Source organism: Emericellopsis atlantica, assembly GCF_019669845.1.
Source record: "Emericellopsis atlantica unplaced genomic scaffold F5Z01scaffold_2, whole genome shotgun sequence".
In the NCBI taxonomy this organism is placed as follows: Eukaryota; Fungi; Ascomycota; class Sordariomycetes; order Hypocreales; family Bionectriaceae; genus Emericellopsis; species Emericellopsis atlantica.
Window position 1 is genome coordinate 813,859 of NW_025764704.1, and position 17,597 is coordinate 831,455.

At 58.6% G+C, this 17,597-nt stretch overlaps 7 protein-coding genes across 7 annotated transcripts; 5 read left to right on the forward strand and 2 right to left on the reverse strand.

The window, feature by feature from the left end:
• Window positions 1–128: 128 nt before the first annotated feature.
• On the forward strand, window positions 129–671 carry F5Z01DRAFT_203516 (uncharacterized protein). Its single transcript, XM_046258120.1, has one exon. It carries the CDS (start codon window positions 258–260, stop codon window positions 558–560), a length of 303 nt encoding a protein of 100 aa, XP_046122510.1. The 5' UTR covers window positions 129–257; the 3' UTR covers window positions 561–671.
• On the forward strand, window positions 290–2,947 carry F5Z01DRAFT_203289 (glycoside hydrolase, catalytic core). Its single transcript, XM_046258116.1, has 2 exons — window positions 290–599; window positions 679–2,947. The coding sequence occupies exons 1-2, from the start codon at window positions 579–581 to the stop codon at window positions 2,791–2,793; spliced, it is 2,136 nt and encodes a 711-aa protein (XP_046122511.1). The 5' UTR covers window positions 290–578; the 3' UTR covers window positions 2,794–2,947.
• Window positions 2,948–4,904: 1,957 nt separating this feature from the next.
• F5Z01DRAFT_670299 (Oxysterol-binding protein-domain-containing protein) lies at window positions 4,905–8,908 on the forward strand (the record flags this gene model as incomplete). The annotated part of the gene is made up of 3 exons (XM_046264540.1): window positions 4,905–4,924; window positions 5,132–7,637; window positions 7,691–8,908. 3 exons carry the CDS (start codon window positions 4,905–4,907, stop codon window positions 8,906–8,908), a joined length of 3,744 nt encoding a protein of 1,247 aa, XP_046122512.1.
• A 136-nt stretch (window positions 8,909–9,044) lies between these two features.
• Window positions 9,045–10,656, forward strand: F5Z01DRAFT_203293 (thioesterase-like superfamily-domain-containing protein). The gene is made up of 2 exons (XM_046258117.1): window positions 9,045–10,377; window positions 10,429–10,656. Exons 1-2 carry the CDS (start codon window positions 9,352–9,354, stop codon window positions 10,477–10,479), a joined length of 1,077 nt encoding a protein of 358 aa, XP_046122513.1. The 5' UTR covers window positions 9,045–9,351; the 3' UTR covers window positions 10,480–10,656.
• F5Z01DRAFT_203392 (uncharacterized protein) lies at window positions 10,616–11,922 on the reverse strand. Its single transcript, XM_046258119.1, has one exon. It carries the CDS (start codon window positions 11,637–11,639, stop codon window positions 10,833–10,835), a length of 807 nt encoding a protein of 268 aa, XP_046122514.1. The 5' UTR covers window positions 11,640–11,922; the 3' UTR covers window positions 10,616–10,832.
• A 1,239-nt stretch (window positions 11,923–13,161) lies between these two features.
• On the forward strand, window positions 13,162–14,773 carry F5Z01DRAFT_632664 (aspartic peptidase domain-containing protein; the record flags this gene model as incomplete). Its single annotated transcript, XM_046261873.1, has 2 exons — window positions 13,162–13,531; window positions 13,554–14,773. 2 exons carry the CDS (start codon window positions 13,162–13,164, stop codon window positions 14,771–14,773), a joined length of 1,590 nt encoding a protein of 529 aa, XP_046122515.1.
• Window positions 14,774–14,878: 105 nt separating this feature from the next.
• F5Z01DRAFT_689980 (uncharacterized protein) lies at window positions 14,879–17,405 on the reverse strand (the record flags this gene model as incomplete). Its single annotated transcript, XM_046266101.1, has 5 exons — window positions 14,879–16,443; window positions 16,493–16,553; window positions 16,608–16,810; window positions 16,861–16,930; window positions 17,088–17,405. The coding sequence occupies 5 exons, from the start codon at window positions 17,403–17,405 to the stop codon at window positions 14,984–14,986; spliced, it is 2,112 nt and encodes a 703-aa protein (XP_046122516.1). The 3' UTR covers window positions 14,879–14,983.
• Window positions 17,406–17,597: the final 192 nt, after the last annotated feature.

The following is a 17,597-nucleotide window of genomic DNA, read 5'->3' on the forward strand; positions in this document are numbered from 1 at the left end:
CGCCAGCCACAACCGCAGTATCTCCTCTTTAGGCTCGCCGCTCGTCTACATCCAGGATCAAGCGGTTGTGCTCAGCTACCTGCCTCCACCAAGAAGTGTCAAAAAGCCCTGCTAAATGCTAATTACCCCGGACAGTCCATGCTTGCCCAGCTGGTGCGTGAAAGCATCTGCCAACCAACAGCGTCAGGGGAGATTTGGCCAACGCAGGTACCATGCGTGAGAGTGGCTTCGCAGTCCAAGCTGGGTAACCGCCGAGCATGGAGTGGCCGGTGGGTGCGATGGGCTCCGACTCCGTAGCCTGGCCCCCAACGTCCATAGTAGTCAAAGATGGCCTCAATCTCTTCGCCCTTTGGGTCCTCTTTTTTTTTCCCTTTTCCTCTCCTCACTCTCACAATCTCAAGAGACTCACGGCTTCGGTACCAGGCCTCCTTTTTGCAGACGTTCTTGTCTGCGTCCCTTCTTTTGCTGTTCGCAGCATACCACACTCTCTTTTAGCTGGAAACTTGAACCAGCAGGCCTCGGCCAACTTACAATCACTAAGTCACTCACTCACTAACTAATACCACACAACACACAAAATGGCTCTCAACGGATACTGGGTACGTCTCACCCTTTCAGAGCCTGTCGTGCAAGGCGGGCCAGTCCGAGGCCAAGAAGGTTCCCAGCTAACATGAGCAGGGTCAATGGGGTTTTGAGTCCCTGGCCGACTACTGTGACTCTGGCATCGAATACGTTTCCCTCGCCTTTGTCAACGTCGCCCCGGAGCATGGCAACGGCTTTCCGGGCACGAACTTTGCCGGCCACTGCGGTGGCGGTGTCTACGAGGCCCCCAACGGTGAGCCCAGCGCCCTCCTGAGCGAGTGCCAGAATCTCAAGGAGGGCATCCCCTACTGCAAGGAGAGGGGCGTCACTGTCCTGCTGTCCATTGGCGGTGTCTTCAACGAGGAGACGTCAAACTACGAGATCTCGTCCGTCGAGAACGGTGTCGAGTTTGCCGACTTTTTGTACGGCGCCTTTGGCCCCTACAACCCTGACTGGGAGGGCCCCCGTCCCTTTGATCTCGACGAGGAGAACCACACCTCGGTCGACGGCTTCGACCTGGACATTGAGCACGACATTGACAACGAGCCCTACATTGCCCTCGTCGAGCGCCTCCGCGAGCACGACCCCAGCCTCTTCTTCTCCAGCGCCCCCCAGTGCCCCCCCGAGGACCGCTACTTCTACATGAAGGAGCTCTTTGAGGCCGTGCACTTTGACGCCCTCTTTGTCCAGTTCTACAACAACCCGCGCTGCAACGCCGCCGGCAGTGGCTTCAACTACGAGGAGTGGGAGGCCATCCTCGCCGACTCGGAGTACAACCAGGACACCCGCCTCTTTGTCGGTCTGCCCGCCAGCATCCTCGCCGGCGGCGGCTACGTCACCCCCTTTGAGATTGAGAACATTATCTGCGAGCACCGTGACAGCCCCAACTGGGGCGGCATCTCCCTGTGGGATCTCACCCGTGGCGCCTCCAACTTCATGCTTGACGGACGCAGCTTTAACGAGCACGTCCTCGAGGCCCTGGACTGCAACTGTGGCGAAGAGCCCACGACCACGACAACCACGTCTGTTCTGAGCACCACGACCACGACATCCGCCTCGTCTACGGCTGCTGTCACAACCACGACTTCCTCGGCCGCTGTGACCACAACGACCACTAGCTCCTCGTCGTCGTCCTCTTCTTCCTCGAGCTCCTCCTCTTCCCCCAGCTCGTCGCCTTCTAGCTCACCCTCCGCCAGCGCGTCGCCCTCCAGCTCGCCCTCCGCCAGCTCGTCGCCGTCTAGCTCGCCCTCCGCCAGCGCGTCTTCGTCCAGCTCTGCTGCCGTCACAACGGCCAGCAGCAGCGCAAGCTCCACCCTCGATGTGGTCACCAGCGCTATCACCACATCCTCCCCTTCATCCGTTGCCAACGGCGTGACCAGCACCACGACGAGCCACCACACCTTCACCACCGGATGGTCCAACTCCACCACCACCTCGCACGGCGCGACCATCACCACCTCGCATGACGCGACCATCACGTCCGCCACCGACGACGTGTCCATGACCACCAGCACCCACTTCACCACAAAGACCTACACCGTGACCGACTGCCCCCCTTACGTCGTCGACTGCCCTGCTGGCGGCTACGTGACCACCGTCGTTGTCCCCGCCTACACCACCGTCTGCCCCGTCACCGAGGTCGAGCCTACTCCCACCGGCGTTCCTTGCGAGGGTGACTGCCCCGGCCACGACGACGGCGAGGACAATGGTGAGGACGACGACCACGAGGGTGGTGAGGATGACAATGAGGATGGCGGTGATGAGGACGACGAGGACTGCGAGGACATCCCCGATGAGGGCGAGGAGGGTTCTGAGGAGCCTGAATGCCCCGGTGGCTCTCACTGCCCTGAGACTCCTGAGACTCCTGAGCAGCCTGAGCAGCCCGGAAACCCCGAGCAGCCTGAGAACCCCGAGACTCCTGAACACCCCGGAACCCCTGAGCACCCCGAGCAGCCTGAGACCCCTGAGCAGCCTGAGCAGCCTGAGCACCCCGTGTGCCCCGGCCCCAACTGCCCCGGCTCTCCCACAACCATTGCTACCTTCACCCACCCTCCCGTCGGCACCGCTCCCGGCCCCATTGCCACCTGGACCTCGACACTCCCCCACGGTGAGGAGCCCACCGCTCCCATCGTCCCCGGCGCCGCCTCCGGTGTCAGCGTCGGCATGAGTGTCCTGGCGGCTGTCGTTGCCATCCAGGCCTTTGTCCTGTAAATTTCTCTGGTCTGACGACTTGTATATTTCTTTTGGATAAAAAGAGGCGATCCTGACATAGGGGAATGGGACGATTGTAATGGATTCGATTTTTGTGTATATCTTTGACCCCCTGAGTGCTTCTCTTTGCTTGTCTCCCACGAGACTCACGAGGAGCGCCAGCCAGGGCCCTGCCGCGATGTGATGTGGCTAGCCTAGCGATATAAAGGACACATGCACATGCGGCAGGCTGACAATATTCAACCACTTCTCTTGACTTTGTCCCGTGATTTGTGTTACGTGATGCCTAATATTTTACACAATACTATCAATGAAGGCTAGTAGCTATTACACGCAGGGTACAGACACTATAGAACTGGTCACGGTAAGTGCGCAAAGCGGCCTTTGCTTTTCTTCCTTCTAGCCATACAATCGTATGATGGCAATGCCATGAACCCTCGAAGGCCGCTGAAGCACATGCATCTGTTATTGCATGTAGCTTATGCTTAACCATGCGAAGATAGATAAGTGTCGCGAGGACTTCTCGGCCGCCATTAGCATCGCTGGGCGGCAGCATCGATAGTCGATGTAAGAGGCCCCTCCTGTGAAAGATACGATATCTAGGTGCGGCATATCGGAAACCTCACACGAAGGAAAGACATCGAAGTCGACCGGCCATAATATCGCTATGAGGAGCTGGGTTCTGCACTGAATGCCATGGTTTTCTGTGACGGATAAACAGTCGTGACACCACCATCAGTGGCGTCTAAACCCGCTCGATATCACGAAGGAACACCCCCAGCCACACAGCTATCTTTTGAACAGTATCACATCTATCCGCGATGGTCAGGAAGCTCTTCTTTATCCTCTCATTGGCATTGGTATTCCTGCTCACGCAGCTCCGTTTGCCAATCCACGAACGGCTTGCCGCCCTGGAGATTAACGGGTTCAACGCAGCAATCACCGCAACCCCTTTTTTTGATTATTCAGGAGCTTAGGAACGACAGAATCGAGTCACCCCCCCTGACCTCAGCGATTCGATTCTCGCCCAAGGCTGTTCACTTGTTGCGCGTGATCCACAGGAAGGGGAGGATCCAGGAGACCTGTACGGCGCCTGGGACAACTACCAGCCGATCGAAACGTTCGAGAACATATCTCTCGCAAGTCTGCCGTACCATCCCTCGGCCAACGGGGGTTTCGCGATCGATTCCGACTTGAAGGGCCGGGACTTTGACCCGTCCTGACGATGAGGCGAGCAAGGGCTGCATCAGCTGGAATCAGGCCTGCGCTGCGAGGTAGAACTCGGGAGTGGGTGGTGACATGTGGGGGAAGCAACGTGGCCATGTGGTATATTGGGATGCGACATGCTGCTTCTCCAACGATCATGGGCACGCCGATTGACCTCCAGGCCAAGTTGTGGGATTACTGACCATTTCGACGGATGACGAGATCGGAAATGGAAATACTGCGGTGACACCACTAGTGCTGCCATCGACAGTGGCCACTTTGGGAAGATTCAAGTGCGAAACCGCATGGTGGTAAAAGTCGCGCGAGGCCGAGGAAACTTCTTCATTGTTGCACTACGTATCGCGTCATGGAATCGTCGGTTACTCGTCGCCTGAATCGTCAATTTGCCTGACTAAGCAAGTGGAGCAGGCGACGAACGAGGGGCGGGAAGGAACAAAGGGGGGGTCTTGACTCTTGCAGCAATCGATTCTTGACCGAACCGTCTCGGGCCAATCCAGCCTGGCGAAACAACGTCATGGCACCTTTGCTGGTCGACCATTACTCCTCCACTCCCAGTTCCAGTTCCCTTGGCAACCTCCAGGCCCTCTTCCGTATCCCTCTTCCCGTTCCTCGACGCGCAGCATCAACTGAGGCCTCACCTGTTCATTTCTGCTGCTTTTGGGCGGCTGTTATGTCATTTTCCTCGACGCGTACGTAGTCGTGTACACGTACACACAAACGGCACTTGTTGAAGAGGGTGGCCCCGGCGTCGATCCTTCCCGATTCTCGACCGATTCGACCCCGAGCTACTGGGGCCACACTCGACCTCCTTTCCACGTTCAGGACCTCGTGCCTTGCACTACGCGACCATTCTGAAGGGCTCGAAAACCCAAAGCAGGACCAAAATGTCGGAAGCTGGCGAGAGGTACGTGGCCCAAGGGCGGTAGAACCCCGGTCGAGACTCCTTCACACACTCCACTACCCCTCGATTCCCTGGGATTGTTGGCGGAGGGCGTCGTTGCAATCGCGACAGACATCCGTCCAAACCACGTTTTAACGAGCGGCTGTCCGCCAAGGCCACGTCACAACGCACCTCGTATTAGGACTTGTCGGCTAACTCTACGCTCTCCAGCATGCACAAGCGCTCCATGTCGGCAGCTGCGCGCAATCTGCTGCGACGAGATAAGAACCGCGGTGGCGACGACGATTCCGGCTCAGAGGATGGCCGCGCATCGAATGCCGCCTCGAGCTTGTCGCGCCAGACGAGCGTTCTTGGCCATGGAGCCAAGCTCTCGACGACAACGGCTGGATTGAGCAGGACGCCTTCCGCCACGGCTGCGCCCCCGACACCCCTGAAGCAAGTGCAAAGCCACGACAAGGCCATCAGCCTGGAGCAGTCTGTCAAAAAGTTCCGCATTGTCGAGGCCCTGCGTAGTGGTGACACTGCTTCCATCTCCAAGGCCATTCGCGACACGAGCGAAGGGGGCCCACGAGTGAGCACGTCGTCCCTGTCCGGCGGTTCTAGTGGCCTCGAGGACACCACAATCCTCCACTTGGCGATCCAATGTGCCGAGTTCCCCGTGGTCGAGTATGTCTTGTCGGACGGTCTCAACAGTCTCGACGTCAACGCCCGTGACAAGGACGGCAACACACCCCTACATGTGGCGGCCGCGCAGGGCCGCACACCCGTGGTCAAGCTCCTTCTCGAGCAGAAGGACATCAACGATGCAATGGCCAATGCACACGGCAAACTCCCGATCGACCTCGCCAGAAACCCCGAGATTTTTCAGCAGCTGCAACTATCGCGGTCCTTGTATACCGAGGCCAAGGTGCGCGAGGTGCAAGAATTGATTGCCAGAGCGGACTACGACAGCCTCGCGGAAGTCTTGGAGGAACCCCGCTTCAAGACGGTGATTGATATCAACAGCCCCGAATTCGCCTCGGAACCCACGACTGTGCAGTCTGGCGGTACCCTTCTCCACGAAGCAGCGAGAAAGAAGAACACGGCCCTCATCCAGGCTCTATTGCTCCACGGTGCCGATCCGTTCCGACGTGACCGCAAGGGCAAGCTGCCTCAGAACATTACCAACGACGACAATGTGAAGTCCTTCCTCAAAAAGTCGCCTGCCGCCGTCGCTGCACAGCGGACCATCCAGGAGAAGGCTGTCCTGGGGCACGCTGCCTCGCAAGGCGTGGGGCCTGCGCCTAACGGCGACCCTCTGGCCGGCCGCGAGTCTCGTGAGATGAAGGGCTATCTGAAGAAATGGACCAACTATCGCAAGGGGTATCAGCTGCGCTTCTTTGTGCTCGAGGATGGTGTTCTGAGCTACTACAAGCACCAGGACGACGCGGGGTCCGCCTGCCGCGGCGCCATCAACATGCGCATCGCCAAGCTGCACATGAGCCCCGACGAGAAGACCAAGTTTGAGATTCACGGAAAGTCCTCTGTCAAGTACACGCTTAAGGCGAATCACGAGGTTGAGGCGAAGCGCTGGTACTGGTCGCTCAATAACTCCATCCAGTGGACCAAGGACCAGCTGCGCGAGGAGGAGAAGCAGGCTGCCAAGAGCGCGGAGCTGTTGAAGCAAGCCAAGGCGGAGCAGACTGGCACCGGCCTGTCTGTCCAGGACTCGCACAGCGACGCCGCCAGCGTTAGCGACCTGCGCCGGCAGAGCTCCCACGTCCCCCATCGTGCTGCGTCGAGCGTCAAGGTGTCGGTGCAGCGACCCGACCAGACCGGCGCGAGCACGGTGGGCAGTTTTGATGATGATGACTTTGCGGACGCGGCTACCGATGGGTACATGTCTCGGTCGCCGGGCGCCGGCGGTGCCTTGATCCCCGGCGAACACGACGAGGAGGACGACTACGACGACAATATGAGCGCCAGGGACGAACCATCGGCTACGCGCGACGCACTCAATATAACGGCCCAGTCCGCCAAGCTTCAGCTGGAGACTTTGACGCATGTCCAGGCCGCCCTGATGGCTGAATCGACGAGCCGGCCAGCCACGGCCATCTCGGATCCCAAGGTAGCGCAGGCTTTGTCGACGTACGACGGCGCCATCCGCAGCTTGACGGGTCTTATTGGCGACCTGCTGCGCATCTCCAAGGACCGCGACGCGTACTGGCAGTACCGTCTAGATCGCGAGTCGGGCATGCGGCGGATGTGGGAGGAGAGCATGGCGCAAGTGGCCAAGGAGCAGGAAGAGCTGCAAGCCAAGTTTGGTGAAGCCGAGGCCAAGCGTAGACTAACGAAGAAGGCGCTGCGCGAGGTGATGGAAGGTGGCGTGGGTGTGGGCGGTGGTGCCGAGACGCCGGTGGCGGAGCCAAAGTTGGAGCAGGCCGAGAAGGATAAGGAGCAGGAGGTGCCAGTCAAGAGTATATCGAGAAAGCCGACGGCGCTGGAGCAGATGGCCGAGTTCTCGGATGACGAGTCTGACGACCAGGATGAGTTCTTTGACGCCGTCGATGCTGGAGAGGTTGAGGTGACTGTCATGCCGCCTGGCGAAGCCGCGCAGGAGAAGGATGTGGTCATCTCTGGAGGCAACGACATCAGCCCCTCATTCAAGGGTTACGAGGGTGGCGTGCGGACAAGGCTGAAGCTGGATGCTGACGACAGGCCGAAGGTTTCGCTCTGGGTATGTTCCCCATGGCAGTACGGTGGGAGCCTGTTGCTAACGTAATTGATCAGGGAATTCTCAAGTCCATGATTGGCAAGGACATGACAAAGATGACCTTGCCCGTCTCTTTCAACGAGCCAACGTCCTTCCTGTACCGTGGCGCCGAGGACATGGAATACGCCGAACTATTGGACCTGGCTGCCGACCGCGTGGACTCGATCGAGCGCCTCGTGTACGTCGCTGCGTTCGCGTCGAGTGAGTATGCGTCCACCGTGGGACGTATCGCCAAGCCCTTCAACCCTCTCCTCGGCGAGACCTTTGAGTATGTGCGACCGGACAAGAACTACCGATTCTTCATTGAGCAAGTCAGCCACCACCCACCTATTGGGGCTGCATGGGCGGAAGCGCCGCAATGGGAGTACTGGGGTGAGATGAACGTCAAGTCCAAGTTTTACGGCAAGGCCTTTGATATTCACCACCTGGGCACGTGGTTCCTCAAGCTGCGCCCCAAGGCCGGCGGGCAGGAGGAGCTGTACTCGTGGAAGAAGGTCACGTCGTCGGTCATTGGCATCATCACAGGCAACCCGACAGTGGACAACTACGGCACCATGGAGATCAAGAACCACACGACTGGGGAGGTGGCGCTTGTGGACATGAAGCCGCGCGGGTGGAAAGCGTCGAGCGCCTACATTCTATCAGGCAAGGTCTTGGACTCGGATGGCAACGTCCGCGTCAGCATGGGTGGGCGATGGAACTCGCGCATCTACGCGCGGCTGACGCCCGGATACGAGGCTGCGGTGGGTGAACCGTCCAAGGAGAAGGATAATGGGCCGGTGCATCGGGGCAGCCTGGTGGACCCGACACAGGCGTACCTCGTGTGGCAGGCGAACCCACGGCCGGCTGGTATCCCGTTCAACCTGACGCCGTTTGCCTTGACGTTCAACCACCTCGACGACAACCTCCGGCCGTGGATCGCACCGACGGACTCTCGCCTGCGGCCCGACCAGCGCGCGATGGAAGACGGAGAGTACGACGTGGCAGCGACAGAGAAGAACCGCCTCGAGGAAGGACAGCGTGCGCGCAGGCGAGCGCGCGAAGAGGCGGGCGAGGAGTTTGTGCCGGCGTGGTTCAGCAAGGCGCGATGCGATGTGACTGGGGAGGAGTACTGGCAGTTCAACAAGAAGTACTGGGAGCGGCGAGAGAGGGCCGGGCCGGCCGGGGACCCTGATGCGTGGGAAGGTCTGGAGCCCATCTTTGAGGACTTTGACGAGAAGAGCATGGCATCATGAGAGTTCTCTTGGGTAATGGCGGTGGTGGTGGCGGTCAGTACAGGTAGCAGAAGTACATATAGGGTGGCGCACCCGCCTTTTCTCTCTCAAATCACATTCACGATTCTTTATGATTGTCATTTCCAAATGCCATGTTCATATGACAGTCCCAGCTGCGCGTCCTGATGTCACTCGAGGACTCGAGCTCGGCACTCGCAGAGGCGACGCAATGCGCCCCACAGCACCCTGAGCCAGGGTCCACCAGTTAGACCAGGGCGACGTTGAACCTCGGCCCGTAGGGATGGATGGATGGATCCTATTTTCATCAACCTCACGCTTGCTCCCTTCTCATTCTCACTTGATCTCATTGTTACCTATTGCTTGTTCTATCGATTCCGTCCTGCGCACTAGATCTTACCTCAGAACTCAGCCAGGCCACACTCATTATCGCCAACACCGCCACCATGTCGGAAGAACCGAGGACGACGTTACTCCGTCCTCGCACGCCGGATCCCACCAAATCCCCCATCGAGACGACGCTCTCGGTGACAGAGCTCGCAGTGCTGGGCCCGGACATCTTCACAAACACCCGTCCGCAATGGACGCCGCCGGGCGCGCGTGGCATCTACGGCGGCAGCGTCATCGCGCAGTGCCTGGCCGCCGCCCAGAGGACCGTCGCGCAGGGCTTCCTCCCGCACTCGTGCCACTGCTACTTCATCCTCGCCGGCAGCTCGGGCCTGCCCATCCTCTTCCACGTCGAGCGGGTGCGCGACGGCCGCAGCTTCGCCACCAGGACCGTCCAGGCCAAGCAGCGCGGACGCTGCATCTTCACCACCACCATCTCCTTTGCCAAGGAGGACAATGAGGGCAAGAAGACGGTTGAGCACGCCGCCGCGCTGCCGGACGACATCCCGCCTCCTCCTTCAGACACCAACAAAAGCGATAACGCCTCGTCATCATCATCAGGACGCGGTGCCGGCCCCTTTGAGGCCACGCGCATCGACGTCCTCCATGGAAACGACCCGAACCGCAAGCCGCACGAGAAAAAGTGCCGTACCTGGATGCGCGCGCGGGGCCGCATCAGTCCCGAGGGCGGCACACAGGCCCACCTCAACGCGCTCGCGTACATGTCGGACAGCTACTTTATCGGGACCGTGTCGCGCATCCACGGGCTGTGGCGGTTCCCCTTCCGGCCCTCCGAAGTCGGTTCCCTAGAGGAGCCGCTGCGGTCGCAGGTGCGGGGCGCGCTGGCGAACGAGAGCATCGACGTCTCGGACGAGGATGTGGCGCGCGAGTGGGAGGGCCGGCCGAGCGTGGGCATGCTCGTCAGCCTGGATCATAGCATCTACTTCCACGAGCCGAGCAAGGTGCGCGCGGACGAGTGGATGTTTAGCGAGATGGAGAGTCCGTGGGCCGGCGGGGAGAGGGGCGTCGTGATGCAGCGCATCTTCTCGCAGGATGGGACGCTGTTGGCGAGTTGTGTGCAGGAGGTGAGTAGTACTGATTCCTAGTTCTTGGTGTCGTGCTAACAGAGTGAACAGGGCGTCGTGAGGCTCAAGCAGGACGGGGAGGAGAAGGAATCCAAGCTCTAGATGGATCGTTGACGCTGGTGTTTGGACAACATGTTGTATTCTGACGCGCATATTAGATGTCTTGTTCCCCCTTGTAATGTATTGGAGAAGGGCCGGCCATGGTATGTTCATTGATAATAGAATCACATTTTTGGGAGGGCACACAGGCGACAATCACTCGTCCAACCTACCGTTCTTTGTCCACAGACTGTACCGCCGTGTCGGAGGCTGTTCGTCTGTGAGTGATCGAAGTGAACAGCGTCAAAGAGCCCTTTCCAGAGGGTCGAGTCAATGTCACCACAACAGAGCTGTTGTTCTCAGGGCATATAATCAGACTTTCCTCGCGGCCAACTCTATCCTCATCTTGCACCTGCTCAACTTACCTGCAACTGACACAACAACCCACAGAGACAACATAACACAGACCTGACTTCTTCCATCATCAGTTCATGATGGGCCTCTCTGAAGCAGATCTCCTGCCCAACCCGCATGATGCTGATGATGCGCAGCCAAACACCCACCCAGACGACCCATATGGTCGAGACGAAGTGCACGCGCAGTTTGCCCAGTGGTACGGCAAGACCCTGTTTGCCAGCAAAGGCCCTTCCCAGTGCGCCATGCACAAGGACAAGCCAGACATGTGGTGCTGTGCCTGCAACACGAACAGTGGCGTACACGGTGAGTGGGAGAAGCCAGGTACTAATAGCGACCAGAACTACGACGACGACCAAGACATGGCCGCCGATATTGTTGGCATTGGCGCGGTCTTCATGTCCCCGCCGGGCCAAGATGACCGTTCTTTGCTGCCGAGCTACACTGGTCGAGGTCATGAATCGTCTCGACCCCTTGCTCGAAACGAGGACACGTTTATCGAGACTGAAACCATGAGCCAAAACCATTGTCCTTGTCCAGACGAGCCCAAGCCTCACGACGTCGAGAGCCTGCGAAAGACATTTGCAAAGTTCGGCATCAAGTTTCATCCCTTGAAACCGACTGTGAGCGAACCCTATCGTCTTTGTCAAGACAAGCCCGAGCGTACCGACGCAGAGAAGCTGCGCGAGACATTTGAAAAGTTCGGCATCACGTGGCATTGCAAGTAAGTTCTTTTCTTTGGGGTTTTCCTCTACTGCTTGGTGTAGGGGGTGTCGCAAGTTGTTCGGCTGGGGTGAGGGTCGTAACATGAATTTTGTCAGGGCCAGGACTCAGAAGAAGGACGCTTTGCCAGGATGGCAATGTGGAACAGTGATGCAACTACGATAGATGAGAATGAAGACCGATAATCACAAAACGTAGGGTGGTTCACGGCGTTTGTGTGACAGGACATTAGTAACGCTGACGCCCGAAGGAGTGTCTCGAGTCGACATGGAGTCGTCGCGGGGGCTTGGCTCACTATGATTGTGAGAGCGCATGGTCGACAGACAGACGAACACAGGCCAATGTGAGTGACGACCACGAAAATACTGATTAGTATATATTGCAACTTTGGACGGAAGCATCAAGGTCCATACGTATATCCAGGCTAGGCCCCGATTATAAATGCCTGACGGGTAGACTGGCAACATTGCCAAGAACATGAAGGATATCCACTATTCGTTGCACCGTGAGTCGTGGCTCGTGACGATGCCCAGGCGTGGAGGACTTGGCCGAGGTTGATAGCGCGAGGCGATCTGACGCCAAGGAAAAGTGAAGTTATAACAGTCGCAGAGGCGTCAAAAATCAGCTGATGGATTCTGGGCCTGATTTTATGGTAAGGCATGGATATGTGCCCGCAACACAGCCGTCTGTGTTGGCGCAGGCTTTATTAGGGTTGAGGATGAATTAGAGTAGAAGCCAAAAGGGCGGGAAACAAGCTTAATTGACTTTGCAGCGCCACGCGCCAATGGCGGCTGAGCCTACGACTACACTGGCCAGCGCAACTTGACAGGCAACGACAATTGTGACCGGCAATGACTCATGGACATGGACACTTGGAGAATGAGGAGGAGGAAGAGGAACTGAAGACATGGAGGTGGGCATGGAGGCGCAGCATGGGGCTCCTGGTGACCTGACCTAACCTCAGGCCTGGGAAGGCTGAAAGTCACCTTCCGCCCAGGCTGCTTTCAGGCCCTGCAGGCACTTCAATGACGTACGCTAGCTCACTACTACACGGGCATGAAGCACTATCATAGACTGTCTCAACAGGCGCCGCCATGTGTCTCATTGTATGCGCCAGTAAACACAATTGAGGCAAGACTAGACTTCCACGATTCGTCAGGTCCTGTCCGCCGGGAGCCACGATCGTCAAGCATCCGGACCGGGCGTCGCCTGCACATGCAGACTGCAGTCATGCTGGTCTTTCAGCTTCCCATCGCCAAGACGCCATCCCGGTCTGCGCCCCCGCCAATGTGCGCACGACTGGACCTGGACCAGCATTCGGCGCCAACCGCCAACCGTGAGCCAGCCTCCAGTCCTTCGTCCGAACCCCGTCGTCGCCGCCGCCTGCCTTTCTCTTAAATATGGCTTCGACGCTTGAGCCGATCCTCCTTTTCCTTTAATTCTCCGACACGGGGATTGACAAATCTTGCTTGCTGGCTTGCTCTCGAACCTTTGTGCTCACTCATCTCAAGAGAGCTCCTGGCCGCCTTCGTCCCCCCAGGCTCCAGTCCTTGTCCTACTCGTACACATCCAGGCTCCCGCGCAACAAACGGGCAGACATCAGTGACCATGCGCTCCGTCGCCCTCCTCGCCCTGGTCAGCGCCGTCTCGGCCGGTCATCTCAGTGTGCCATTCTCGCGCCAGTCCTTTGACAATGGCCACGCCCGTCGCGCTGCCCTGCGCAAGCGCCAGGACGACGCCGAGCCGTTTGCCCTCGAGGCGCTCAACAACATCACGGGCGGTGGCTACTACTCCGAGTTTGAGATAGGCACTCCTCCTCAGCAGATCAGCTTCCTGCTCGACACGGGCAGCTCCGACACCTGGGTCAACAGCGTCGAAGCAGACCTGTGCAACGACGAGGAACTGCAGACATACAACGGATTCTGTCAAACCCAGTGCAAGTACTTCCCGCTCCCCCTCCTCACATCCGAATCCCACTGTCTAACATGTCTTGTTTCTAGTCGACCCCGATGAGAGCAGCACGTTCGAGACCGTGAACGGGGAGGACTTTGACATCCAGTACCTCGACAGTCGCAGGATACAAGGCGAGTACTTTAAAGACACGGTCACGTTTGGCGATGTCGAGGTGACGGGGCAGCGCATGGGCTTGGCCCTCCAATCCGTCCGCCCCACGGGCATCATGGGCCTTGGCCTCTCCGTCAACGTCGCGTCTACACGCGAGTATCCCACCATTATCGACAACTTGGTCGACCAGGGCCACATCAACACCCGCGCCTACTCGTTGTATCTCAACGACATCGACACCGACGCCGGCGCCTTGCTCTTTGGCGGCATCGATCAGAAAAAGTTCATCGGCAACCTGGCGACCCTCCCCCTGCAATCGGACGCGCTGGCAGGCACTAGCCAGATCACCTCCTTCAACGTCGAGATCCAGGGCTTCGACGTGGTGTCTCCCGATGGCGAGAAGACTGTCAACATCCCCAACCTGGACTCCCTCGCCATTCTCGACTCTGGCTCCACCATATCCCTCCTCCCCAACGACCAGGTCCAGGACCTGTGGGATGAGTTTGGCGTGCTGAGCTTCATCGACGTCCTCGCGCCCTTTATCGACTGCGCGTACCGCGGCGACAAGGGCCAGGGCTACAAGTTCGAGTTCCGCTTCGACGGCAAGACCATCAGCGTGCCCATGGACGAGATGGTCATCGACGCCTACAGCGACGTGCAGGACATCTTCAAGAGCGACCCCACGCTTCGCCAGTACTTTGGCGACTGGGACGGCGCCTGCATGTTCGGCATCGGCTCCACCTCCGACTTTGGCATCGACGACGACCAGTTCACCCTCCTGGGCGCCACGTTCCTCCGCAGCGCCTACGTCGTCTACGACCTCGCCAACGAGCAGCTGGGCATCGCCCAGGCCAACCTGAACAGCACCGACACGGATATTGTCGACATTGAGGAGGGAGACCTGCCCGATGTCACAGGCGTTGAGAGTCAGTCTACTCCCACCCCTACCCCGTCTGCCTCCACCACCTCTACGGAGGCTACCACCACCATGACTGCCACAGAGGAACCCACCGCGACGGAGACGGACGGTGGTGATAACGGGGACGATCAGGCTGACGACAGCACAGACAAAGAAGATAACGATGATGCCGGCGTACGCCTTATCCCCTCCCTCTTGGCCGCAGGGGCCCTGAGTGCACTCATGCTTGTCCTGTGAGGGGGGAACATTGACGAATAACGGATACCATGGTCTTTGTTTGATTTGATTTTGCATTGTGTGTGTGGCATGCTTTTGGATTCTTGTGTACATGGATATACCCCTCCTGATCTTCATTGAACATAGTAGAGAAGAAAAGAGATCTATCCCCATTCCTGATGCCGTCGTTGCTGCGTGATATTGGTGAGCCGTCCTTGGAAGAGAAAGTTGTCACATCTTGTTGTAGCGCTCCCTCGCTTGGTCCTTGACGTTCTCCACAAACGATTTGTAGTCACCCTTGGTCTTCCGCCCCGCCAGCGCCGCCGCGTCGCCGAGGTTGCTACCCTCGGCGCCCAGGCCAACGCCTTCCTGATACGCGTTCTGCGCAATGACATCTGTCCGGCCCTCGCCGGCGGCCCCTAGACCCTTGCCAGCCGTCCAGCCCATCTTGGCGAGCATGCCAGCGCCCTTGGATGGTGCAGGCTGGGGCGGCGCCTCCCTTTTGGGCGCCTGGACTGCTTGGGAGGTCGCGGGCTTCCGGGGCTGGCTGTACGCCTGCCGACGCTGCTTGGCCCTGTCGCGGTACTCGGTTGACTCTGTTGTCTCCTGGGCGGGGACGTCCGCCGCCGAATGCTCCGATTTGGTCTTCTCGAGGCGCTTGTCGCGTATAGCGAGACGAGGCAACGCCGCCTTGACCTGGTCTTTATTTTCCGTCGCCGCCTTGTGGTTCCGTGACTTTTCGTGAATGTTGACTTCGTCGACGGATTTGTACTTGCGCATGCAGATGAGGCACATGAGTCTTTCGCGGTCGACGTACGAGACCTCCCGAGGAGGCTCAACAGACGGCTTCTCGGGACTGGGTGTTCGCTTCGGTGCAGAGCCACCGATACTAGCGCCACCGAGTGAGATCTTGATAGGCGCGTCGGGGTCTTGCTTTGCCGTCTCTGGACTACCAACCTTGTTTCCGTTTTGACCCGCCTTGCCCTGGTGCAATTCATCGTGTTTACGCTGCCACATGGCCATTTGCCCGGCCATCACGACGGGTTTCTTGCTCGCGTTGCCGTCCTTTAACGCCTCCGCCTTGCGCTTCTTGGATCTCTTGGCGTCGCCATCGTCACCAGACCCCTTGCCGGCAGCCCCTTCAGGTGGGCCGTCGGTGACCAGCAGTTGATTCGGGTATACTCTTATGTCCCGATATCGAACGCGCAGTGATGGGTTGAACAGCGGATGGAAGGACATCATCTCATTCTCAGGGGTGACATCTCGCTCCTCGGGGAGGAAGACGCCCATGTGGATCGTGGATACGGTCACCTCGCACGCTGCCACGGTGAATGACCGCAAGGCTTGGTATTTTGCGACAGCCTTGGCAGCATCCTCGGCCGTCCAAAACTCGGCAAAGCCGTACTTGAACGACTCGTTGTTGAACACTTCCCTCATGAGGAAGACGCGATGTAATGAGCCTGGACGAGCACCGACACCGGCTGTGTTGTTGGTCGGCGCGGTAGACTTGAGCTTCGGACCGCCGTTGGCGTCTCTCTTGGGAGCGGGTGCCTCGAGCTCGAGGCGCTTCACGTCAGCTGCCAGCATAGCCTCGTCGATGAAGGAGGGAAGGGGGTAGATGACGAGTATCTGCGACGCAGACTCTCCCGCATCAGCCTGGCCCGTCAGGCTCAGTCGCCAGTCTGCTTCGACTAGGGAGATCAGCGCGGTTTGTTTTCAGGGAGGAATTCGTTGACGCACCTGAATGGGGCGTATTGCACTGCTTGCATTTGACTCTCGTCGAGTAGTTGGAGAACCCGCACTTGTTGTACGTCAGCAAGTTTGCACGATGTTCAATCAGAAGCGGATCACATACCAAAGAGCAAGGCCACTGCCCTACCATCGTTTTGGCATCCACATCGTCCCTGCTGCGTGCGTAATGGAGGTACGCGCTAAACCGGCCACCTGGCAATTCATCAGTCGGTTGCGCCAAGTCAAGATACAGCTTCGGGAAGTGTTCTCGGGTGAAGGCGATGGCGCTGTCAACCGAATCGAATTGGACAAAGGCTCGATGGGCGCCTGCGGGCTGGTCAGTAACGCTTGCACACAAGCACGCGGCGTCGACGTACCTCGTGCAATTCGCACGTCGATGGGGGGCAGTTCGGAAGCGATGGAGTTTCTAAGAACGCTGTCGTGCAGCTGTGCGCCGTGACATTAGTCGTCCAGATCTTGAGGAGTGATTGAACATGAAAATGAATATGGCTTCGTTTCCACTGACTGCAGCCATGGATTCGAGTCCCATGGCGCATCGCCGGGCGGTGATTCTTCATCTTGTCGCCTGGTATAGGGTACGAACCTCTCCCGCCGTCAACATGTGAGGCAGTTCCTCCAGAATCACAGTATCGCTCGGCCGTCCCGCGTCTCTTGTAGGACTCTGCGAACGGCTTGTGCCCCGTGGAGGCGATCTGGACCCAGGTTCATCTCTGTCGCGATAGCCACGGCCTACGCCACGGTCGTCGGGAATTTGCCCCTCGTCGTACATGCCACTGTAGTCTTGCGGGTCCTTGACGCGGTCCTCGTAATGCATCCTGCCTCTTGACGTGCTCCTCGATGATTCGTAGTGGTGGTCGGGAGATCTGGAATAGCCCCGTCGGTCGGTAGGTAAGTTAGCCATCAAACTCGAGAACGTTGATCGATGCCCAGCTCATGCAAGCGAGTCGCGCGCAATCGCATGCCTCCAAGTACTGATGGCGACCGCTGCCCAGTGCGTCCAGGTTGTGGTTTACCCTGCCGGTGGTGGTCCTGTCCTGCGTCTCGCCCGTAATGGGGTGATCGCGGCCGGTGATGGTCGTGCATAACGCTGTCG